The sequence below is a fragment of the Homarus americanus genome, unplaced genomic scaffold (genome assembly GCF_018991925.1).
Source record: "Homarus americanus isolate GMGI-L3 unplaced genomic scaffold, GMGI_Hamer_2.0 scaffold48406, whole genome shotgun sequence".
Classification (NCBI taxonomy): Eukaryota; Metazoa; Arthropoda; class Malacostraca; order Decapoda; family Nephropidae; genus Homarus; species Homarus americanus.
This window is the reverse complement of record NW_024753828.1, coordinates 2,743,296-2,764,468: the sequence shown is the minus strand read 5'-3', so window position 1 is coordinate 2,764,468 and position 21,173 is coordinate 2,743,296. Positions and strand designations below refer to the sequence as shown.

The 21,173-nt window shown below is 43.0% G+C and overlaps 1 protein-coding gene and 1 long non-coding RNA gene across 3 annotated transcripts; both read left to right on the top strand.

Moving 5' to 3' along the window:
* The first annotated feature begins 1,992 nt into the window (after positions 1-1,992).
* LOC121855557 (transient receptor potential channel pyrexia-like) lies at positions 1,993-18,911 on the top strand. Of its 2 annotated transcripts, none has more exons than XM_042350557.1 (4): positions 1,993-2,449; positions 13,340-13,568; positions 14,278-14,436; positions 15,213-18,911. In XM_042350557.1, exons 1-4 carry the CDS (start codon positions 2,445-2,447, stop codon positions 18,261-18,263), a joined length of 3,444 nt encoding a protein of 1,147 aa, XP_042206491.1. In that variant the 5' UTR covers positions 1,993-2,444; the 3' UTR covers positions 18,264-18,911. The 2 variants fall into 2 exon arrangements, with proteins under 2 accessions (XP_042206491.1, XP_042206490.1); XM_042350556.1 differs by lacking the exon at positions 1,993-2,449 and adding an exon at positions 11,139-11,707.
* Positions 12,504-13,332, top strand: LOC121855560. Its single transcript, XR_006086812.1, has 3 exons — positions 12,504-12,583; positions 12,696-12,745; positions 12,788-13,332. It is a non-coding gene; the product is annotated as an uncharacterized LOC121855560 (long non-coding RNA).
* Positions 18,912-21,173: the final 2,262 nt, after the last annotated feature.

Sequence of the window (21,173 nt, the reverse complement as noted above, 5' to 3'; positions counted from 1 at the left end):
CTCTTGAAGATTGATTTGAGGGACAGACCATCTACTAGATATCTGAACAACCTTCTTATAAGACCTACTAAGTGATATCTATGTTAGCTGGAACAATTGGTGAAGAGCACTTCCGGGAATGAGAGATTTCCAGGTAACGAAACGACTCAAAGCCAGAAAAAATCCCTCATCCCGGAATTTTCCAGGAAATGGAAAAATGTTCTCTGAAGTTCCAGAAATTGCCCATTACATCATCTCTTGAACCTAGAAAAATATCCTCCATCCCTGGAATTTTCCAGGTGGCGGAAAATTTTTCTCAGAATTTCCGAAAAATGTACCTGATTTTCGTCTCTCAAACCTGGAAAAAAAATCCCCCATCCCCGGAACTTTCTGGGTATTAGGGAAAATTTCTCAGAATTTTTCGGAAAATGTGCCCCTCCGAAAATAATTCTCAAAGCCGGAACTTTCCGGAAAATTTCAACTTTGGGAACGATTTCCCAAGAAAATTTCATTTCCGGTGTAAAGGCTGTAACGAGCGGGATGACTGTCCGCCGCTCGATTGCTTGTTCGCGGCCCCACTGGGGGAGTAGACGGAGGTGAGAAGGTCGCTGCTGCCTTGTCACACACCAGACACTATCCAGCCAGCACCACAGCAGCACTTTCCCCGCTGTTCGATTCCAACTCTTGTCGTGTACTCATCTGAGGCTCCTCGGGCTCATGGGCTGATTCCCCAGTCCTTCACTATTCGGCTGTCAACTCCGGTCACCTGCTCCAGCTACTACCGCGGCTGCCACGTGATCGCCACTTCCTCCACGTCCAATCCACCGTCCGTGCCCTGGCGTCTCTCCTGTGTGGCCAGACATCGCCCACCAACGCCGGCGCCAAGTGAGGAAACTGCCCTGGACCTTCCCCCTGAGAGCGGATCACCCGTTACCAGAACATTCCACCGCGCTGGTTAAGAGGAAGATTCATCTACAGCCGTAGGGAATACCTGTACTTTGTTGTATTAATTGTTTTGTTTCAAGTAATTGTTTGGCTCCAGTGCTGTTTCTTTATTATTTGTGTGAGTGGTGTCAGAGTTAAATTATTGTGATTATTTTCGTAGTAAAGAGATGTCAATCTCTAATGGTTGTTTGTTACCCCTTGGAAACCCATGGTTCTTGACTTTCCTTTTTATAAGATCCTCATTAGGCTGGCAAGGGATTTATATCCCAAAGGCCAGGCCTTTACATCCAGCTATCTGAGAGTTCCGGGTTTGAGGGATTCGGGTTGGCTAACCGAGATACTACTGTACTGTATAGTATTTCCACGCTAACCTGGCCCGTAAGCCCCGCCCCTCGTCTATAGCTACAAATAGTTTTATGGTTTCCCTGAGCATTTTACCTCCCCCTGTTCTGTGCTGTACGTACTTATATCGACCTTTTATTATAAATATTTAAAATTTTCTCTGATGTGCTAATGCCTTGAAATGATTTGCATTTTGATAAACCATATATTTAACATTATTTTAGATAATAACAGGTCTGCTTACCAATTGTGAACACATTTAGTTTGAATTTTCTATGAACCAATCAGCTATTAGTAAAGAAGAGGGGCGGGGCCTATGGGCCAGGTTAGTGTGAAAAGGGTATAGTTTAGTTGATTGATTCACCTTCTTCTCACAATGTTCCGAGAGCTTCAGTTCGTTGTCAACATACACACCCAGGTCCTTTTCACATTCAGTCTTTATTAGTGCAGTTTCTTCGTCCTGTTGGGGCAGTGATATACCTCCTCACTGTTGATACGACCTAAGTGCATCTACACCAAGTTACACTTCATAACTTCATAAATGTATATAGACTGTTAATTTCGCGGAATTAAGACTCTCGACACCGAAAGGGCAATAAGACTTTATCACCTTATCTTACTTTATCACTGCTATCTTTGTTTACACATATCACTTGCTCAGTTAAGAAAATCCTTAAAAACACGCAGTTCACTTCTTATTAATTCCTTTTTGAAACGTATTGTACCATCAGCGGTGTAATCCTTAATTAAAATTCCAGACATCGGAGAATTTTGGTCCATACTGCTAGACACAACCTCTTCTTGTCCAGTGTCGCGCTTGGCATTTCGTTTTGGGGGCTCTATAATTTTCTGGTCCTTGCCCGTCTCGCCGGCATTTAACTTTAATATAACGAAGAGTAATGTTCAGATTCCGTAAGTACCGTTAATAGTTAGAGGAAGCCAAGAAAACAACACCTAGAAACATAGGCGGAACGCGGTTAAGAATTTATCCAAATATTTCCTAAAACTCAGTGACTAACACACTGATTAAATCCCGTGACTTGCTGTTGTTGCGGCCTTTGGTGATTATCTCAAAGTTGAGTCAGTACGCATATACCAGCGTCGTGATATCAACGCAGTGAGCAACACACTCAAGTAACAGTTACACCATCTGAAGAAACACTGCACTGCACTACACGATGAAGTAAGTCACTTGTGTTTTTGTGATGTAAACGTCATAGGTGAAGCAACATTGGTTGTGGAAGTTAACATTCACTTTATCATGACTATTAATTAACTGTGTTGGTACTGTATATATTACAGTTGACTGTGTTGGTGTTGTATCCACTATAGTTAACTGTGTTGGTGTTATATCCACTATAGTTAACTGTGTTGGTGTTGTATCCACTATAGTTAACTGTGTTGGTGTTGTATCCACTATAGTTAACTGTGTTGGTGTTGTATCCACTATAGTTAACTGTGTTGGTGTTGTATCCACTATAGTTAACTGTGTTGGTGTTGTATCCACTATAGTTAACTGTGTTGGTGTTGTATCCACTATAGTTAACTGTGTTGGTGTTGTATCCACTATAGTTAACTGTGTTGGTGTTGTATCCACTATAGTTAACTGTTTGGTGTTGTATCCACTATAGTTAACTGTGTTGGTGTTGTATCCACTATACTATAGTTAACTGTTTGGTGTTGTATCCACTATAGTTAACTGTGTTGGTGTTGTATCCACTATAGTTAACTGTGTTGGTGTTGTATCCACTATAGTTAACTGTTTGGTGTTTATTAATATACTGTAGTTAACTGTGTTGGTGTTGTATCCACTATAGTTAACTGTGTTGGTGTTGTATCCACTATAGTTAACTGTGTTGATGTTGTATTAATATACTGTAGTTAACTGTGTTGGTGTTGTATCCACTATAGTTAACTGTTTGGTGTTGTATTAATATACTGTAGTTAACTGTGTTGGTGTTGTATCCACTATAGTTAACTGTGTTGGTGTTATATCCACTATAGCTAACTGTTCTTGATTGTGTTTTCTGATTTATACTGCCAGATTCTGGGGTCACTAAGTCTAAGGGGATAACTTAACTCTATTCTTAATTTCTAAGGGTTGCTGCCACCAGACCCCGTCTGGGCAGTATGTAGCTCGTTAGGTAGCGGGCAGAGTGGACTAGGAATTGGGTTGGGTTTTTCATTGACCAGATCGAAAAGGGAAAGAAGGGTATATTAAGTTCACACCGATGCATACAAGATATTTCCTTTCTAGTACAGTATAGTTTCTGGGTCACTTCCAACACCTCACATAGTTCTGATACATTTATCCTTTTTCCAGATCATTGTTCTCATGTATTTTCATGTGATATCTGCGGAAGTTATGTTGAAGTTATGTTCGCTAAACGTTAACAGACGTAAATAGTATGACCTTCAAACCACGATCTACACTTAGTCCTAAAGTACGCTAGTCCGGATCAACTGGACTTTCCCAATCATCTTATAGATACCTTGAGTTCTTCTTAATGCTATGAATACATACAATTAATATTATATAACCGTACCTGGGTAAAATTCAACAAATGATTCAGAACCATTGAGTAGGTGAGTTATCCTTTATCAATGTTTCCCGTTTTCTGAGATTCTACACGCGCCGTGGATTTGAATGTTATGCAGCGTAATATGAATTAGAGGGGGTTTTTAGGAATGACTATGATGTGCGCAGTACATTGTATCTACTATACTTAACTGTGTTGGTGTTATATCTACTATAGTTAACTGTGTTTGTGTTGTATTTACTTGACTGTTCTTGATTCTGTTGTCTGGGGTTATTCTGAATCCCAGTACTTAAGCTGGTTGACCGTTCCGTAGGTCTACCACCCTCTATGTGAAGAAGTATTTCCTTGTGTTCGTTCTTCGTGATAACTTGGCGAGCTTGTAGTTATGTCCTCTCGTGTTGGTGGTGCGCGACATCACAAAAAAAAATACGTTCAGTTTGTTTTTTATCACTGCTGCTCCCACTTGTTGGGCCGCCTTCAGTGATTGGTCTATCACAACATGTAGATCTCTTTCCCTATCAACAGCATACAGGAAAGTGTTTTTAACTGAATACTATAGTTAACTGTGGTGTTGTATCTACCTTCTACTAGTTAACTGTGGTGTTGTATCTACCTTCTACTAGTAACTGTGGTGTTGTATCTACCTTCTACTAGTTAACTGTGGTGGTGTTATCTACCTTCTACTAGTAACTGTGGTGTTGTATCTACCTTCTACTAGTTAACTGTGGTGGTGTTATCTACCTTCTACTAGTTAACTGTGGTGTTGTATCTACCTTCTACTAGTTAACTGTGGTGTTGTATCTACCTTCTACTAGTTAACTGTGGTGTTGTATCTACCTTCTACTAGTTAACTGTGGTGTTGTATCTACCTTCTACTAGTTAACTGTGGTGTTGTATCTACCTTCTACTAGTTAACTGTGGTGTTGTATCTACCTTCTACTAGTTAACTGTGGTGTTGTATCTACCTTCTACTAGTTAACTGTGGTGTTGTATCTACCTTCTACTAGTTAACTGTGGTGTTGTATCTACCTTCTACTAGTTAACTGTGGTGTTGTATCTACCTTCTACTAGTTAACTGTGGTGTTGTATCTACCTTCTACTAGTTAACTGTGGTGTTGTATCTACCTTCTACTAGTTAACTGTGGTGTTGTATCTACCTTCTACTAGTTAACTGTGGTGTTGTATCTACCTTCTACTTGTTAACTGTGGTGTTAACTGTGGTGTTGTATCTACCTTCTACTAGTTAACTGTGGTGTTGTATCTACCTTCTACTAGTTAACTGTGGTGTTGTATCTACCTTCTACTAGTTAACTGTGGTGTTGTATCTACCTTCTACTTGTTAACTGTGGTGTTGTATCTACCTTCTACTAGTTAACTGTGGTGTTGTATCTACCTTCTACTAGTTAACTGTGGTGTTGTATCTACCTTCTACTAGTTAACTGTGGTGGTGTATCTACCTACTAGTTAACTGTGGTGTTGTATCTACCTTTTACTAGTTAACTGTGGTGGTGAATCTACCTACGAGTTAACTGTGGTGTTGTATCTTATCTACCATCTACTAGTTAAATGTAGTGGTGTTATCTACCTTCTAATAGTTAATTGTGGTGGTGTATACGCCTCCTACTAGTAACTGTGGTGGTGTTTTTCCCTTCTACCCGTTAAATGTGTTGTATCTTATCTACCATCTACTAGTTAACTGTGGTGTACGTCCACTACAGGTACTATCTACTGCCAAGTCGAAATATGTTCATTAATATATTGAACATAAACAGTATACTGTAATTGTATACATATCTAAATGATGATAGGTTGAATGGCATTCCATGTTCCTACAACTAATGCAACGATTGGTGCTTAGAGAGCGCACAATACCAAACTACGATGAATTAATGATAACTTAATATAATAAGGAAATAGCTGACATTTTAGTGAATAACAGTGCAAACGTCATTGCTGCAACATGAAGGGATTTCCTACTTTGCATTTAGCTATAACTAGTGGAACCAAACTTTCAAAACGGGAAATTGAGGAAGGTTTTGTGGCCCACCACACGGGCCTCTTTAACACTGTTAACCTCATCGCGGTGACGTTATAGGAAGCTGGACGGCGTTGAGTCACTCCAATTAGCCACATTCCCCTGTACGTGCAACGAATTGTCTTCATTATCCTGGTACGTATGTATTTTGGAATTACTTCTTTGTTTAGGAATTGTTTGAGTAAAGGTTTTGTTTCCATTTTTTTAGAGTACAAGGTCGTTTGTGAGTGATGACGTAATTCGTAGTGACGCTGTAGGGTACACATAACTGTGGCTCACTCGCTGGAGTGCTAGGCCGCTGGGTGAATGCTCATCTGCCTTATGTGCGTTCTGTTCAACACAACTCACTCTGGCTCCTTCGTATAGTTAAACAGACAAAAGGTCTAAACACACACACATAAATATAAAGTTAATTAAAAGTGTTTATTTCACATACTTAAGCCCCACACATTATGGCATAATAATGACTTAAAACAATTCTTTTTCCAAAAGCAGGATTTTTCTACAAAATTTTCTTTCAGTAAACATATTTCATTTTATCTCCTTAATTGCTCTTTGTAAGCCTACCTTAGTAATCCCTGCATTGACCAGGATCAAATACTTACGATATGGTTGACATCTCCTATCTAGTAATATACACTTGAGTGAAATGATAGTGTAACTTCAGTAATATTAACACCACCAGTGCACCGGCTCCAAGACACACCATCAAGTTCATGGAGTTATCACTGGTATTTTTTTCGTCTCCAGCAAATGAACACCTAATCACCAACGCCCACAGCATTATGCTGTTGACTGTTGTTGATGATCAATATATATATATATATATATATATATATATATATATATATATATATATATATATATATATATATATATATATATATATATATATATATATATATATATATATATATATATATATATATATATATATTATATATACATATATATATATGACTTGTTGATGATCAATATATATATATATATATATATATATATATATATATATATATATATATATATATATATATATATATATATTCGTACGTTTTCTAAAGTGGACTGTTAAGGGCGTTGCCCCGTCAGCCACAAAGTTCTCCTAGTGTGACGTCACATGACGTAACCTTTCTAGTTCGGAGTACATGACATGGAGCCACGCCTCCCACCCCTACCCTCCCGCCTCACCTGATTTTTTTATGGGTGTATATAATGAACATTTATTTTCTTCAGCTTCTACCTCTCGTTCTGTATACCAATTTCTTTCCCAAAATGGTTCTAGATAATACTGAAGACTGTTTTAACAAATTTAACAAGTTCACTGAGCATCTTTGCGATCACAAAATTTTAACTCTTCTCAGACCACTACAGTACATTATATGTGTTGTGACAGTGTGCTCCTCTAGCACCATACCATTAAGGTCCAAGCAACGAAATAATTCGCTGAATCAATCAACTTAAAAATCGTATCAGGTATGGAAGAATGACTGTCACTTGGTTTATGACAAAAGCAGGCCAAGGTTTAAATATTACAAGGTCGAAGTTCTTGGGCCATTGTGAGAAGGTGAATCAAGCAATTAAACTAGTAGGTCTTATAGGAAGGGTGTTCAAATATCTAGACGGTCCGTCCCTCGTAGCGATCTTCAAGAGTGAGGTGCTTCCCGTCTGGAGCAATCACCCCGTCAGCTGATTGAAAAAGTCCAAGGTTACACTACAGACAGGTAAGGGGTGACCTAATTAAATTATATAAATATCTCAGCGGGCACTACTCGGTCGAGTGTCCATACCTGGAGCTGGCGGACGCTCGCCCCACAAGGGGTCACAGGCTCACAGCTCAAGATTGAAAGAGTCACTAGTCCAGAAAACAGCAAGGGCAAACTTTTTCGGAGTGAGAATTATACTCAATTTCAATTTTTCAATTTCGTTATTTTATTCCTTGATAGAGGAACCGGGATCCTAGTGCTGCCACTAGGTATATATAAATATTATAGAGGTCCTTACTAAAGCCTAAGGAAGGAAGGATATTCCTTCAACACATCATCAATATTATTTACATAATATCTGGCCAGTATGGGGAGGATCATCGTGTCTCCGTCAGGGTGTCGTGGAGTGGTGGTCCAGCAGGCGTCACAGAAGCGTTGTGTGTGGAGACATCTTAGGAGGTAGTGGACAAGGGTTGTTGGGTCTTCTGCATACTGCGTTGCTCGGGGGATGCAGGGATAGCAATCTCCCAAGCAAACTCTTACCCAATGATGATACGGGCAGCAATAACGTCCCTTTTCCGCGACCCTTTCCCATAAACATACGAGAGGTCAGGAAGTTTACGGAGGACATCGTACCAAGTGGGCGGGGAGTCCAGGGGATGGCTGCTTCCCGAGCTTCTCTCTGTTTGCGGCGAATTTGGGTCCTAAGCTGTAAAAGTGTTCGAGGAACAACGTAGTCAGGTGTGGCCTTGTTACAGCCAGTTTTGGCAAGGCCATCTGCTACCTCATTCCCTAAGATACCGACATGACTGGGTATCCATAGGAATGTCACAGGACGGCCTGCATCCTGAAGTGTTGATGTTAACCCTCGTATTCGGAGGATAAGGTCCTTATTCTACCCTGATCCAAATGCGATCCCGTCGAGAGCAGACCTGGAATCGCAGCAGACAAGCGAGGGGCAGAAACTACCGGCTTCTTCCTTAGTGAGAAGGGCAGCAAGGAGGATTATCACTTCAGCCTGAGTGGAGGATGCCCCGTCAGAAAGTCTGAGAGAAAGTTTGATAGGCTCAGGGGCATCAGGACGGGAGATGTAGACACCAGCCCCGGCCCTACCTGTAGCGGGGTCAACAGAGCCATCAGTGTAGAGGACGACCCTACCTGGGGACCAGTGGGCGATCCTGGAGAGGTAGTTTTTGCAGAGAATAAAAGGATTCACATGGGATTTTGGGAGCGGTCCACTGAGGGCAATCACTTCAGGTTGAAAATCCAGTCAGGGAAAAGAAGACGAACCAACAGCAGGGGTGACAACAATACCAGGCAGGCGGTCGTGTTCCTGAAGGGCTCGGATGAGTGACCCTCGCCACTGTCTTCTAGATGGAGGTCGGCCTCGGACAGCAGGAGTCAAGTTGGCTTGGACATAGTTGCCCCGAGGATCCCGTAGAATGGAAACGGTAGTTTTCAGGAAAAACTCCCGGACATGATCCTGTAAGGGGGAAAGACCAAGTTCGGTATATAGAGAAGTGGAGCGTGTCCACTGAGGGGCCCCAAGGATGATACGAGCAGCTTTCCTTTGGATAACTTCGAGACGGTTGACAGCAATCCGACTAATGTTGACGAGGGCAGGGGCGGCGTAGTCGACACAGGAACGGACAAAGGACTTGTACTTGGTGAGAAGCACAGGGATGGTAGAGAGGGGAGCGAGACGCCGAAAGCATATGTCTCGAAGATAGCGGACTTCAGGGATCTGACAACGTGTGCGAGTTACACACACACCCAGGTATTTTGTCTCTTTAACCCAGTTCAAGGGCGTTCCTGATAAGAGAAGGGGGGGAGGTACAACACGACCGTGCCACATGGCTTTAGTTTTCTCAGTTAAAAGACGGGAACCAAGTGAATCACACTCACTGGAGGCCAGATCAAGGATTTCCTGCATGCTGAGGTAGTTAGGGGGTTGGAGGAGGACATCGTCGGCATATCCTGAGTGGACAACTTCTGTCCGCCACGGGAGATGAATAATACTCTTGGAAAAATCTGCCAGAGAGTATTGTGACGGCACCGAGTGTGAGCGTTTTCAAGACCAGACTTGACCAACACTGACGCAGGTGCAGATATATTCAGGAGCCAGGGCATGCTCAGTACTTGCCAACAGTGCGTAACAGAGACGCGACCGACCGCCCGAGCGGCTAACGACCCGATCAGTGGCGAAGAGGATAAAAGAATTACTGTGAGCTGGAACGGCTCTGTGCTCATAAAGCTAGGCGGAACTACTGTGTAGTTAGACGGACGGACGGGTATTGCCAGTATGCCCCCGGGATCTGTAATGGAGCCATAAGAACCACAACACATTACACACTCTGGAGTAATTCACACGCAAGAATATTACCACAACGTTTAGGAAGGTGACACTGCGTTACTCTGGAACAAGACGGGCCCAGTGTCTTCCACACACAAAGCGAAGGAAGGAAGTTGCTTTGTGTTAGTGTGAGACTTTACACCTTGGCCTGTCACACGAATTCCGAGTCCCAACCTCGACCCACGCCCCCAGCACCGCCCAGCGCCCCTTAGCCTCGTCCCACGGCCCCAGCCTTATCCTCGCCGTCCCTATAAAGTACTGTTGTATTTAAGAGAAAACAAATCCAGGTAAGCTTAGTTTATCACTTTCCTTTATTTTCAACAAACTTTTCATAGAAATTGGAAATAAGAACTAAATGAAAATATAAGGTAATAGTGATGTTGATGTTAATCATATAAATTTTATAACTTTACTTTACTTTTACATAAATAATTATTTGTCATTGTCGGTAAACAAATAATTCTACATTTATCATTTCATTTGAAGCTTTTGACACGACAGCAGAAAATGGTACACTCATGCCACTGTAGTGTCACTGTTACCTGCCAGGTCTTTCTTACTGTATCTACAATTATACTTTGTTGTTAATAGATAGGTATATTTTCAGTAAAATCGTCATACAGTACCACACATTACCACACACCACACCTGCTCACACACTCGGGCACATTTTCTCACACTTTTTTTTTCCTTCTGAATTACGTACAATTTATTAGAGGCACTTCACGGAACGTTCTATGAAGCACTGCTGACTGAAGTAGGAGATTCCTTGTCTGGAGCTGAGTTCTGGGAAGTAAACTCGGTTGTGACGTACAATATTTACTGGTGGATAAATATAGTAAATTTACGACGTTTATTTAATGTAATTTGTTTATTAATATAATATATGATATAGCAATAAACATCAAGTTGCTGATACGTGTATACAAGTAACTTTTTTAGTTTTCATGCATGTGAAGTAACTTGTCATGAGCAAGTCTGTCAGTGATGCCTTATGACACGAGGAGGAAAGGCCTTCACTTCTTCCACTGTGTGACCCTCAACACGTCAACATCAACAGGTGTTATAATGAAATAAAAACACCAATCTTATTGATACTGGACATGCGTCTCTAATATTACGTGATAGAAATATATACCATAACAGAAAGAGCTTCTGTTATACAGCTAACACCTGAGTTGGGAGATAATGCTCCGTTGATTCTAAATCATTGACATACTGTGCACTGCATCAGCCACACGTTAGCAGTGTTGTATGAAGAAAACCAAAGAACATTTCGTGGAACACAGGATTTTCCAAGGGGTTAAGACAAGGACTGTCTGGGATATCCCGCGTTTCGTCGTCCTATTAAAAGTGTGTTGAGCTCCTGGGCAGTCAGTTGTCCCGCGTCCAGCCTTGCGGAAACATATGTACACATCCTCTTAATATTCTACTCCAATACCACAACCGTATTTTGTAGTGTGTGATCAGATAACTATTGTGATACGCATTATAGAAGTCGCGTGTAAGCACTGTGTATCAGAATTTTACACAATATTTTCAAAGTGATAAAGAGTAACAGACATACATCACGCAATAGTATGTCAATATTTTAAAAACTGAGGCGGAAGAGTTAAGTGGTTAAGAAAGTGAAGTGCTTCCTTATATGATGACTTGCCAAGACTGTTGTACCCACGCCTCTCACAGTCTTATGTTTTGATAAATCAGAAAACACCAGAAATTTAACGAGTTTCAGTGCAGTGTGTGTCAGCGTGTGATATTTGGTAATAATGAAGAAACTGATGAAGATATTACCGTTCTTTATTAACAGGTATGAATACACCAAGTAGAGAGTGTGTGTGTGTGTGTGTGTGTGTGTGTGTGTGTGTGTGTGTATGTTTCGCTTGGGATATATGCGAAACGTTTTTGTATTTAGGGACGAAAATTAGAAAATTTAAATACTCTACAAACTATTAATGAAAAGCACGATTGTTTACCTAACCTAATCTTACTTAACCTAACCCAGCCTAACCTAACCTAACCTAATTAACCAACCCAGGCCAACGTTACCTGACCTAACCCAACCTAACAATGGCAGGACGTTACGGTTGGAGCAAAATTAGTGACCATATAGGTGAGAGTAATTAGTGGCCATATAGGTGAGGGTAGTTAGTGACCATATAGGTGAGGGTAGTTAGTGGCCATATAGGTGAGGGTAGTTAGTGGCCATATAGGTGAGGGTAGTTAGTGGCCATATAGGTGAGGGTAGTTAGTGGCCATATAGGTGACAGTAGTTAGTGGCCATATAGGTGACAGTAGTTAGTGGCCATATAGGTGACAGTAGTTAGTGGCCATATAGGTGACAGTAGTTAGTGGCCATATAGGTGACAGTAGTTAGTGGCCATGACAGTAGTTACAGTTGGTGACAGTAGTTAGTGGCCATATAGGTGACAGTAGTTAGTGGCCATATTGGTGACAGTAGTTAGTATATAGTAGCCAGTGGCCATATTGGTTAGTAGGTGACAGTTAGTGCATAGTGAAGTAGTTAGTGGCCATATAGGTGACAGTAGTTAGTACAGGTGACAGTAGTTAGGGCCATATATAGGTGACAGTAGTTAGTGTGACCATATAGGTGACAGTAGTTAGTGGCCATATAGGTGACAGTAGTTAGTGGCCATATAGGTGACAGTAGTTAGTGGCCATATAGGTGACAGTAGTTAGTGGCAGTGAGTAGTTAGTGGCCATATAGGTGACAAGTTAGTGGCCATATAGGTGACAGTAGTGACCCATATAGGTGACAGTAGTTAGTGGCCGTATAGGTGACAGTAGTTAGTGGCCATATAGGTGACAGTAGTTAGTGGCCATATAGGTGACAGTAGTTAGTGGGTGACAGTAGTTAGTGGCCATATAGGTGACAGTAGTTAGTGGCCATATAGGTGACAGTAGTTAGTGGCCATATAGGTGACAGTAGTTAGTGGCCATATAGGTGACAGTAGTTAGTGGCCGTATAGATGACAGTAGTTAGTGGCCATATAGGTGACAGTAGTTAGTGGCCATATAGGTGACAGTAGTTAGTGGTCGTATAGATGACAGTAGTTAGTGGCCATATTGGTGACAGTACTTAGTGGCCATATACTGTATATGAGAGTAGTTAGTAACGCTCCACTTTTGTGGCAATGTTAGAGTTAGATCCTGTGAATTATTGTACGCGTGTAGTGGATTTCTCCCCTACAAACGCTGTTTGTCGCTGCGTAGCCGACCCCGCGAATTCCCCAGTGTATGCCTCGTGGTCTGGGTCAACCAGCGCCGCCATACATCACGGAGGTCAACTACTAAGCGACAAACAGCGTTTGTTGGGGAGAAATCCACTACACGCGCACACACTGTTTAAATCGAAAGTCGAAATGATAAATGCAAATTTATGTTCACACAAATATTATCTTTGCTCACTCTCTCTTGACAGAAAAAGCACAGTGGAGGAGTGTTCGTTCAGAGACAGCGACCAAACTTCTTTTCAACTCAACGGCGGGAATTACCAGAGTGGAGGGAGGCAGGCGGCAGAGAGCACTGGGAGGTTCTCAGTACTTGACGTCACAGTTATAACCGATGACGCGGCCGCCTCCCTCGTGTCACTTCCTGCCTCACAACTTGATGAGCATGATAGCTTGGAGTTTATACCTCCGCTCTTTGTGGTGAGTAATCTGTGTGTTAATTTTGCATGATTCTTAGATGTTAACCTTTCTACAAAGTTTTTTTTCTTACATGATAATTATGATAAAAGTCATTCCTTTAAACTGATCCCATAACCTCAGTTTCTGTGGGTGTCCTTTGATATAATATGATAAGCTTAAATTATAAAGGCATATTAATGATTTGGAATTTTGCGTGTAGATGGAGTGTAATTCAAAATTTTAAAAGTTCATTATAGTCTTATTTAATATTTTATTTACACTTTTAATATTAAATAACAACAGGAACCAAAAAACAAAAGCAGTAGTTATCTTGTGTTTTGCCGGGTATATTACTGTAGTCACGGTAGCTATCTGCATCCTCTTCGGTTATCCCTCGCCCGAATTAATAACGTTAACCGGACACACTCCCTGCCGCAACATAGTGAACTAGGTCATCCCTGAATCACGATTTTTAGTCACTCTATTTAAAGCAGTAACAGTAAACAAAAAAGTTAAAGACCTTATAAAGAATTTAACTCCCAGTCTTAACCAATATTATGCTCAAGATAAAAGACCTCCATAACTTGGTATGTTACCATAATTTTGTTACACACAAAATGTAATGCCCATGACAATTTATTTACAGGAATGTACCGTTTTACAAAAGATTCATTGAAATTATTAGAAACAAATGGTTCAAGAATGACTCTTATTTTGTTTTTGTTGACAGGCTATCAAAACAGGTGATGTCCGGGGGTTGCGGGATATCTTGGCGGTGGATGCTAAGGCGGCCAGCAGACCCAAGTACGGCGGCTTCCCTCCTCTCCATGCTGCCTGCAACGTCAAAAACCTGCACATTCTCAGGGAGCTCCTCACCAATGATGCTAAGGTAAAACATAATACAATATAGGTAACTTGTGCCATGTTCCGACTTTACCCTTAAATGGTTAATATGTCAGCAGAGGATGGCGACTCGCAAACAAACTGGATGTACATAAATATTATTTTCTGAATAAAAGAGTACCCATTATATACAGTGTAACAGCCAGTCAGGCGGTTAAAGGATTTAGTGAAACTTGTGACGTTGAACTCAAACATTATAATTCGGTCAAACCTGTTGGATACAATTCCTTTCAGTATTTCACATAAATCATACATAGGCAACCACATAAATGTCTAATCCAATATATATTTACATAACAATCATAGCTATGTAATCAGTCTAATCTTAACACTTACAATGAGTACTTAATTTTCCATATTTTTATGTCGTCACAATGATAAACGAAGCAATGGACACAGTGTACCTGTGTACACAATAAGTACCAGTTAAACTTACGTGTTGAAAGTCTCAAGAGAAACCAGGTTAGGTGTTGCCTCTGTGGTCTGAATAGCTACAGTGCCGATACACTCTGCCGCCTCCCCAACCTTCTCTCGATGGGTGAGGGCTGCTGAGTCGGGTGATTATACACAAACAAGCTCCCTTACTACCACCCAACACCACCTCCTCTAGGTCTCTCATCTTCAACCATCTCAACACTCTACACACTGTATACGGGCAGGCACACCCACATGACATGACTTACAGCCTAACATAATGTTTGTTTATGTGTCATCCTACTCATTACTGCTTGTGGTAACATACAGTATATTGTGTCATTTTAGGTAGGGGCGTTAGGAGGACTGGGCCACACGGCGCTGCACCTGGCTGTGAGTGAGGGTTGGCACGAAGGCGTAGCTGAGCTGCTGCAACATGGGGCGTCACCAGACGCAATGTTAGAACCACCGTCCACCGTTAAAGGAATGCACGTGGAGACCTCCCTGCATAGTGCTGTACGACGTGGGGATCTTACATCCACTGTCCTCATGCTGGAACGTCAGCCAGACCTTACCCTCACAGACAGTAACAACTGTACCGTCCTTCACTTGGCTGCACAGGCTCGCAGTCCTGAAATTATTCATCAACTGCTGCAGAAGAAGTTACCTAATGAAGTGGTGACTGTATGCGACCGTGACAATAACAGTGTCCTGCACAAGGCACTACTGAGGAACTGTGATGCAGCTGAAGAATCAAAAGTGTGCAGCATCGTAGAGGAACTTGTCAAAGCTGGAGCAAAAGTCAATTCCATCAACAATCAGGGAGAATCTCCCCTTTTTTTAGCTGCTCAGCAAAGGTTACCGAAACTTGTGGAACTTCTCCTTTCCTTAGAGGCCGACCCAACAATAGTGACCCGCAGAGGCCAGTCAGTCCTGCACGCCGCCTGTAAACATGGCTGTACTTCCTGTCTAGGCTACCTGCTCGCCACCAACCTCGTCAAACATCTGGTCACGGAACCGGACAATGAAGGTCGCGAACCGTTTCATTATGCCGTGCATAGCGGATCTATAGATTGTTGTGAGTTGTTGCTAAACAATGGTGACCACTTGACGCGTTTAGACAAAGATGGAGTCTCTCGTTGTTCCCTTATCCTGGAGCATCTTCCGTCGGCCCTTCAGCTCCTCAGGCGTCTGTTCGACGCTCACGTCCTCCTCTCCAATAACCCACAACACGACGCAGACTTCCGCGTCACCTTCGACTACTCTGTCTTGTCTTCGGAGAAGGAGGGGATTCAGAGTTCCCTCACTTCGGAGCTCTCAAACTCGCGCCTCGAGGCTCTTCTCAAACATCCTCTCCTCGAGAGTTTCCTCTTCATTAAGTGGCGCAAAATCAAACCTTTATTTTATTGTAGTGTCTTAATTTACTTGATGTTTCTCTTGGTACACACCACGTTTATAGTCATGACGTACGGAGCTAACTCATGGAACTGGCATGACAAGAGGGACCTGCTGACCATCTTCATACTCATCCACGTTGTTATGTTTCTACTTATACTCATTCCAGATTTGATCATCATGTTTGCCAACTTTAAGAAATATTTACGGCAGTGGGAGACGCTAACCAAGAGTATTGCTCTGGGAAGTTCAGCTATTGTTGTGTTTTCCAACATTATTTTTTTGGACAATAAAACTTCAGAAACCACAAATGTGATGGCTGACAACGTGATATCAAATATAACAGCAGGAAACTTCTCACAAAATAGCAATGTCAGTGAACTTGGAACGGGAAATTATAACAGAAGTCGGGTTGAGATGCCACTTGTGCAAAGTGCAGCTGCCATCTCTGGCTTCTTCTGTTGGGTGGAGTTCATGATGCTGCTCGGCCGCTTCCCCTCACTCGGTACTTACGTCCTCATGTTTTCACGCGTCGCTCGGTCCATCATCAAGTTCATAGCTGCTTTTTCCAGCCTCATCATCGGATTTGCCATCAGCTTTATGGTTCTGTTCCATAATCAAAAGCCATTCAAAAGTTTTCCTTTAAGTTTGGTAAAAACTCTCATGATGATGATAGGAGAAATCGATTACAACAGTTTAATGTCGGAATTAGAAGAACGAGTTCTTAGCTGCATCTTCTTGGTCTCGTTTCTCTTCCTAGTTTGTGTTTTAATGGCCAACCTTCTAATTGGTCTGGCTGTAAACGATATTCCGGACCTGCAGCGCCAGGGTAAAATCAAGAGGCTTTCGAAGCAGGCCTCCTACTTGGTGTCGTACGAGAAATTGATGATAATCGCTCGTAACATGAGCTGTTTTCCTCGTCAGCTGCGCATTTTGATGAGCAGCCGCTGCAGGATCCCTCAGAGGGTGAATGTTTTGCCCAACAAACACCACAGCTCTACTCGGAAGTCACTGGAGCACAATGTACCCTCAGAGACACTTCAAGAAGCAATCCTGCTCGGTAACTGCGAAGACTCAAACGATGACCTGAATAACATTGAAGAGGAGGACCTGATGGGCCAGTTTAAATCTTTTAAACTGAAGTATGCCCGTGACCGTCGGGCACTGAACCGCAGGCTAGCGCAGCTCCCAGATAGCACTGCTACCGAGAAAATGCTCAAGGAAAGCATGGACCAGATGCAACAAATAGTACAGAATCAACTGACACAACTCTCCCTGCAACTTCAGCAGTATAACCATAACTGTACTCATTGCCATCCTTTACCCTCAACACAGAAGCAACGGCAGCGAAATAGACAGCCACAGGAGGTAGAGTATTATCCCCCATATTCTCAGAACCAGTGGCCTACACTCTCAGTCCTTCAACAGTCTGTACAAACCCAGTCAGTGCCTCTACAGACTGTAAAAACACAGTCAGTGCCTCAACAGACTTTACAAACACAGTCAATGCCTCAACAGATTTTACAAACACAGTCAGTGCCTCAACATACTTTACAAACACAGTCAGTGCCTCAACAGATTTTACAAACACAGTCAGTGCCTCAACAGACTTTACAAACACAGTCAGTGCCTCAACAGACTGTACAAACACAGTCAGTGCCTCAACAGACTGTACAAACACAGTCAGTGCCTCAACAGACTTTACAAACACAGTCAGTGCCTCAACAGACTTTACAAACACAGTCAGTGCCTCAACAGACTGTACAAACACAGTCAGTGCCTCAACAGACTGTACAAACACAGTTAATGCCTCGACATTGTGTTCTTCAGCAGTCAGTTCAAAAGCAGCAAGAGTCGTACATCCAACAACCACAACATCCACTGGAACAATCACAATATACCCAGCACCAGACAACACACCAACCTTTGTCGCAGCAGCAGCAGCTAACGCATCGATACTTATCGCAGCAACAGCCTTTGACGAGAGAGTATGTTCAGCAATAACCTTCTACAGAGCAGCAGCAGCCAACACAGCAACATATGAGGAAGGAGTGTGTACATCAACAACCAACTCTCCCTCCTACCATCTACAGAACAGTAGCCAAAGCAGCAGTTCCAGGCACCAGGGGCAGCGGCATCACTCTACAGGGCAACCAAGTTACTAACTATAACTATTGTTCGTCCAGGATCCTGTCGTGTAGTGTTGCGTCTCCGTAACAAAGCGTGTTGACTTTTGGGCCTTCGTTGTTGAGCACACAGACATTAGTACACTGAGAGTACTTCTAATAGGAAGCATGATTGTAAAGGAAGTTATCCAAGTAACGGGGTGGTTTCTTCCTTGGAATAAAGTGAGAGGTTACGGAGGTAAGCGTCATCACTCAGCCTGTGTAGGAATGCAGCTGAGTCGTGGCCTTTAAAGGACCTTGACACTAAGCCAACTAACTAGAACAAGTTGGGAAAGAGATCCTCACTAAGACTGAAAGATTACATGCCCAGTACTTACCAAAGTGCGTAACAGAAACGTGACCAACCGCTAACGAGCCGATCAGTGGCTTCGAAGATGTATATTTATATTGTTAATATGTTTATTCTGTATAATGTATATTTTATATATATTTATAAACTTTACAAAGAAAATAAAAGCGTTAATGACTTGAGAGTTTACTTTCCTTATTAGCTACAATACAGATAATCACAAGCTTACACAAGGGTTAACTTACAAGAACATAAGAAAATAAGGAGTCTGCAATAGGCCGGTTGGTCTGTGCATGGCAGCTCCTGTCGAGGGTTACAACCACTCTCTATCGTCCATGAATCAATCTAGGCTCTTTTTAAAACTTTCCAGCGTCCCAGCACTTACTACAAAGCTTACACAAAGGTAAACTTACAAGATTCTAAAAAGGTTAATTCCCTCATTTTAAGTCCAAAAACGTCACCACCACCCTCACCATACACATGACTCAATTATGCACACTGTACATAATCGCTGTGGGCGTTGATTTAGTCATGATGAGAGATGCGCGTGTTACTACTGGCCCAGCAACACTTATTATATTCATTTATATACAGAGTTGTAAAAAGTCCCGGACTTTGTTACTTAAGTAAATGGACAGTACTGACGTCTAACTGGAAGACTAAGACCCTGAAGGAAAGGTGGGGGAGAAGAGAGGGATTCGAAAGGGGAGGAGGGGACAAGAGGGGAGGCTAGGTTAGGTAGGTGGTCAAGGCGCTAATGGACACTAGAAGATCAAAGTGAAAGTCCGCTGGCATAGCTACCAGGGTTGGTGTAATTGTATTTGTAATTTAACTGAAATGTAATTAATTACAAGAAAATAGGATTTGTAATTTAAAAGTTATCAGTTAATTTTAATTATAATTGTACCGCCCTGACCAAGCTTGGAGAAGGACGTGCCCCTGAGTGCTCGTGTTAGTGACCATAGGAAATGGCCGCTTTTGATCGTTGTGTTGTGAGGGAAGAGGGACGGTGTGTGAGGAAAGACGACTACCTGGCCACTCTGTCAAGTCAGCTGGAGCAGTTGAGGAGAAAGATAGACGTTTTAAAGGGGTAAAAAGAAGCCCTCAGGACTGAACTCCTTCAGGTATGCGTCCTGCCTAGCAGGACACCTGCGAAGGAGTGTCAGGAGGAGCAGGGGTGGAGAGTGGTTGTCTTCAAGGGGACTAGGGTCAGACTCAGGAAAGCTGACTAGGGTGTGGAGTGCAGTAACCCCTACCAAGTGTTGGAGGAAGTTGGCGAGGCTCACCCAGTCCTCCCTCCACTCTATGCAGAACCCTATCACCCCGGGCCTGCTTTTTGTGTCATCTGCTCCCATTGGGGTCACACCTTCACCGCCTGCTGCCGCCGTGATCGTCCCAGATGTCGTTTCTGTTCATGTAGCCATCACTCCTCCGTCTGTGCACAGCAAATCAAAGACCACCTCAATGGGGGTGGTGTGGGCTATGTTGTTGACTCCAGGTGTTGTAATTGTGGTGGCTGGCACAATGCTGACTCACGGCAGCCCCGAAGGCTGCGTCAGCGTCAACCTCAACCTCCCCCCCAGCTTACCGGGCCGCCTCCCTCTGAGTCCCCTCCTCTGTCTAAAGCAACGCCTCCTTCTTCAACAACGCCTGGCCTCACCTAGCTGCAACACAGCAGTCCCGGCCGTCTCCTAACTCAACTACTACTGGGCCTCCTCCCCGTCTCTCCTCTGACGCTGTCAGGCCTAGTGCTCCCACGGGTGCCCTCCCACAACCCCCCTCCGGTGACACGACACAGATCATATCCCTCTTCCACGAATTTACCAACGTATTGAAAACCTTTTTGATACACTCTGTACCGCCATCTCCGACCTAAACCAACTACCCCTGCCTTCAACTACTACCCAGTCATCCCCCTCTTCTGGTTTGACACAACCTGGTAGCCCCCCCTGTGTGCCCCTCATGCTCGCGGCCTACTCCACCGCCGCCTGGCATCACTACTGGCGTGGCACCTACCGAGCCTGCCCCAGTGTGCCCTGCTGCTCCCGTCTACCCACCGCAAGCCGCGCCTGCTCATGGACCCGAGAACACCACCCCCGGCTCCCTGTCCCCCCATCGGCATGCCGGCACCTGGGGCCCATCCACTCCAGTTCTCCACATTCAATTGACCACCATGAGGACATGCTAGTGGACTACACATTTACGCCAAGAAGGACGCGTCCTACCAACCTCTCGACGTCCCCCTTGATGCAGACACTACTGAAGTACACGCCATATCAATCACACTAAAAGGTATGTCCCTCAATATTGTCAATGCCTATGGCCTGGCACTTGACATTATTAGGGACCTGCCACGCTTTGCCATAAACAGAAAAATTGTACCGGGAATTACCCCCACACACTCATCATTCTGTCACTTTATGCAACTTGCTGATAAAA

Coding starts and splice junctions, on each gene's coding strand:
- LOC121855557 (XM_042350556.1), top strand. CDS start 11,667: ATGAAGAAACTGATGAAGATATTACCGTTCTTTATTAACAG. Junction 11,708..13,339: donor TTACCGTTCTTTATTAACAG/GTATGAATACAC, acceptor CTCTCTTGACAG/AAAAAGCACAGTGGAGGAGT. Junction 13,569..14,277: donor TTATACCTCCGCTCTTTGTG/GTGAGTAATCTG, acceptor TTTTGTTGACAG/GCTATCAAAACAGGTGATGT.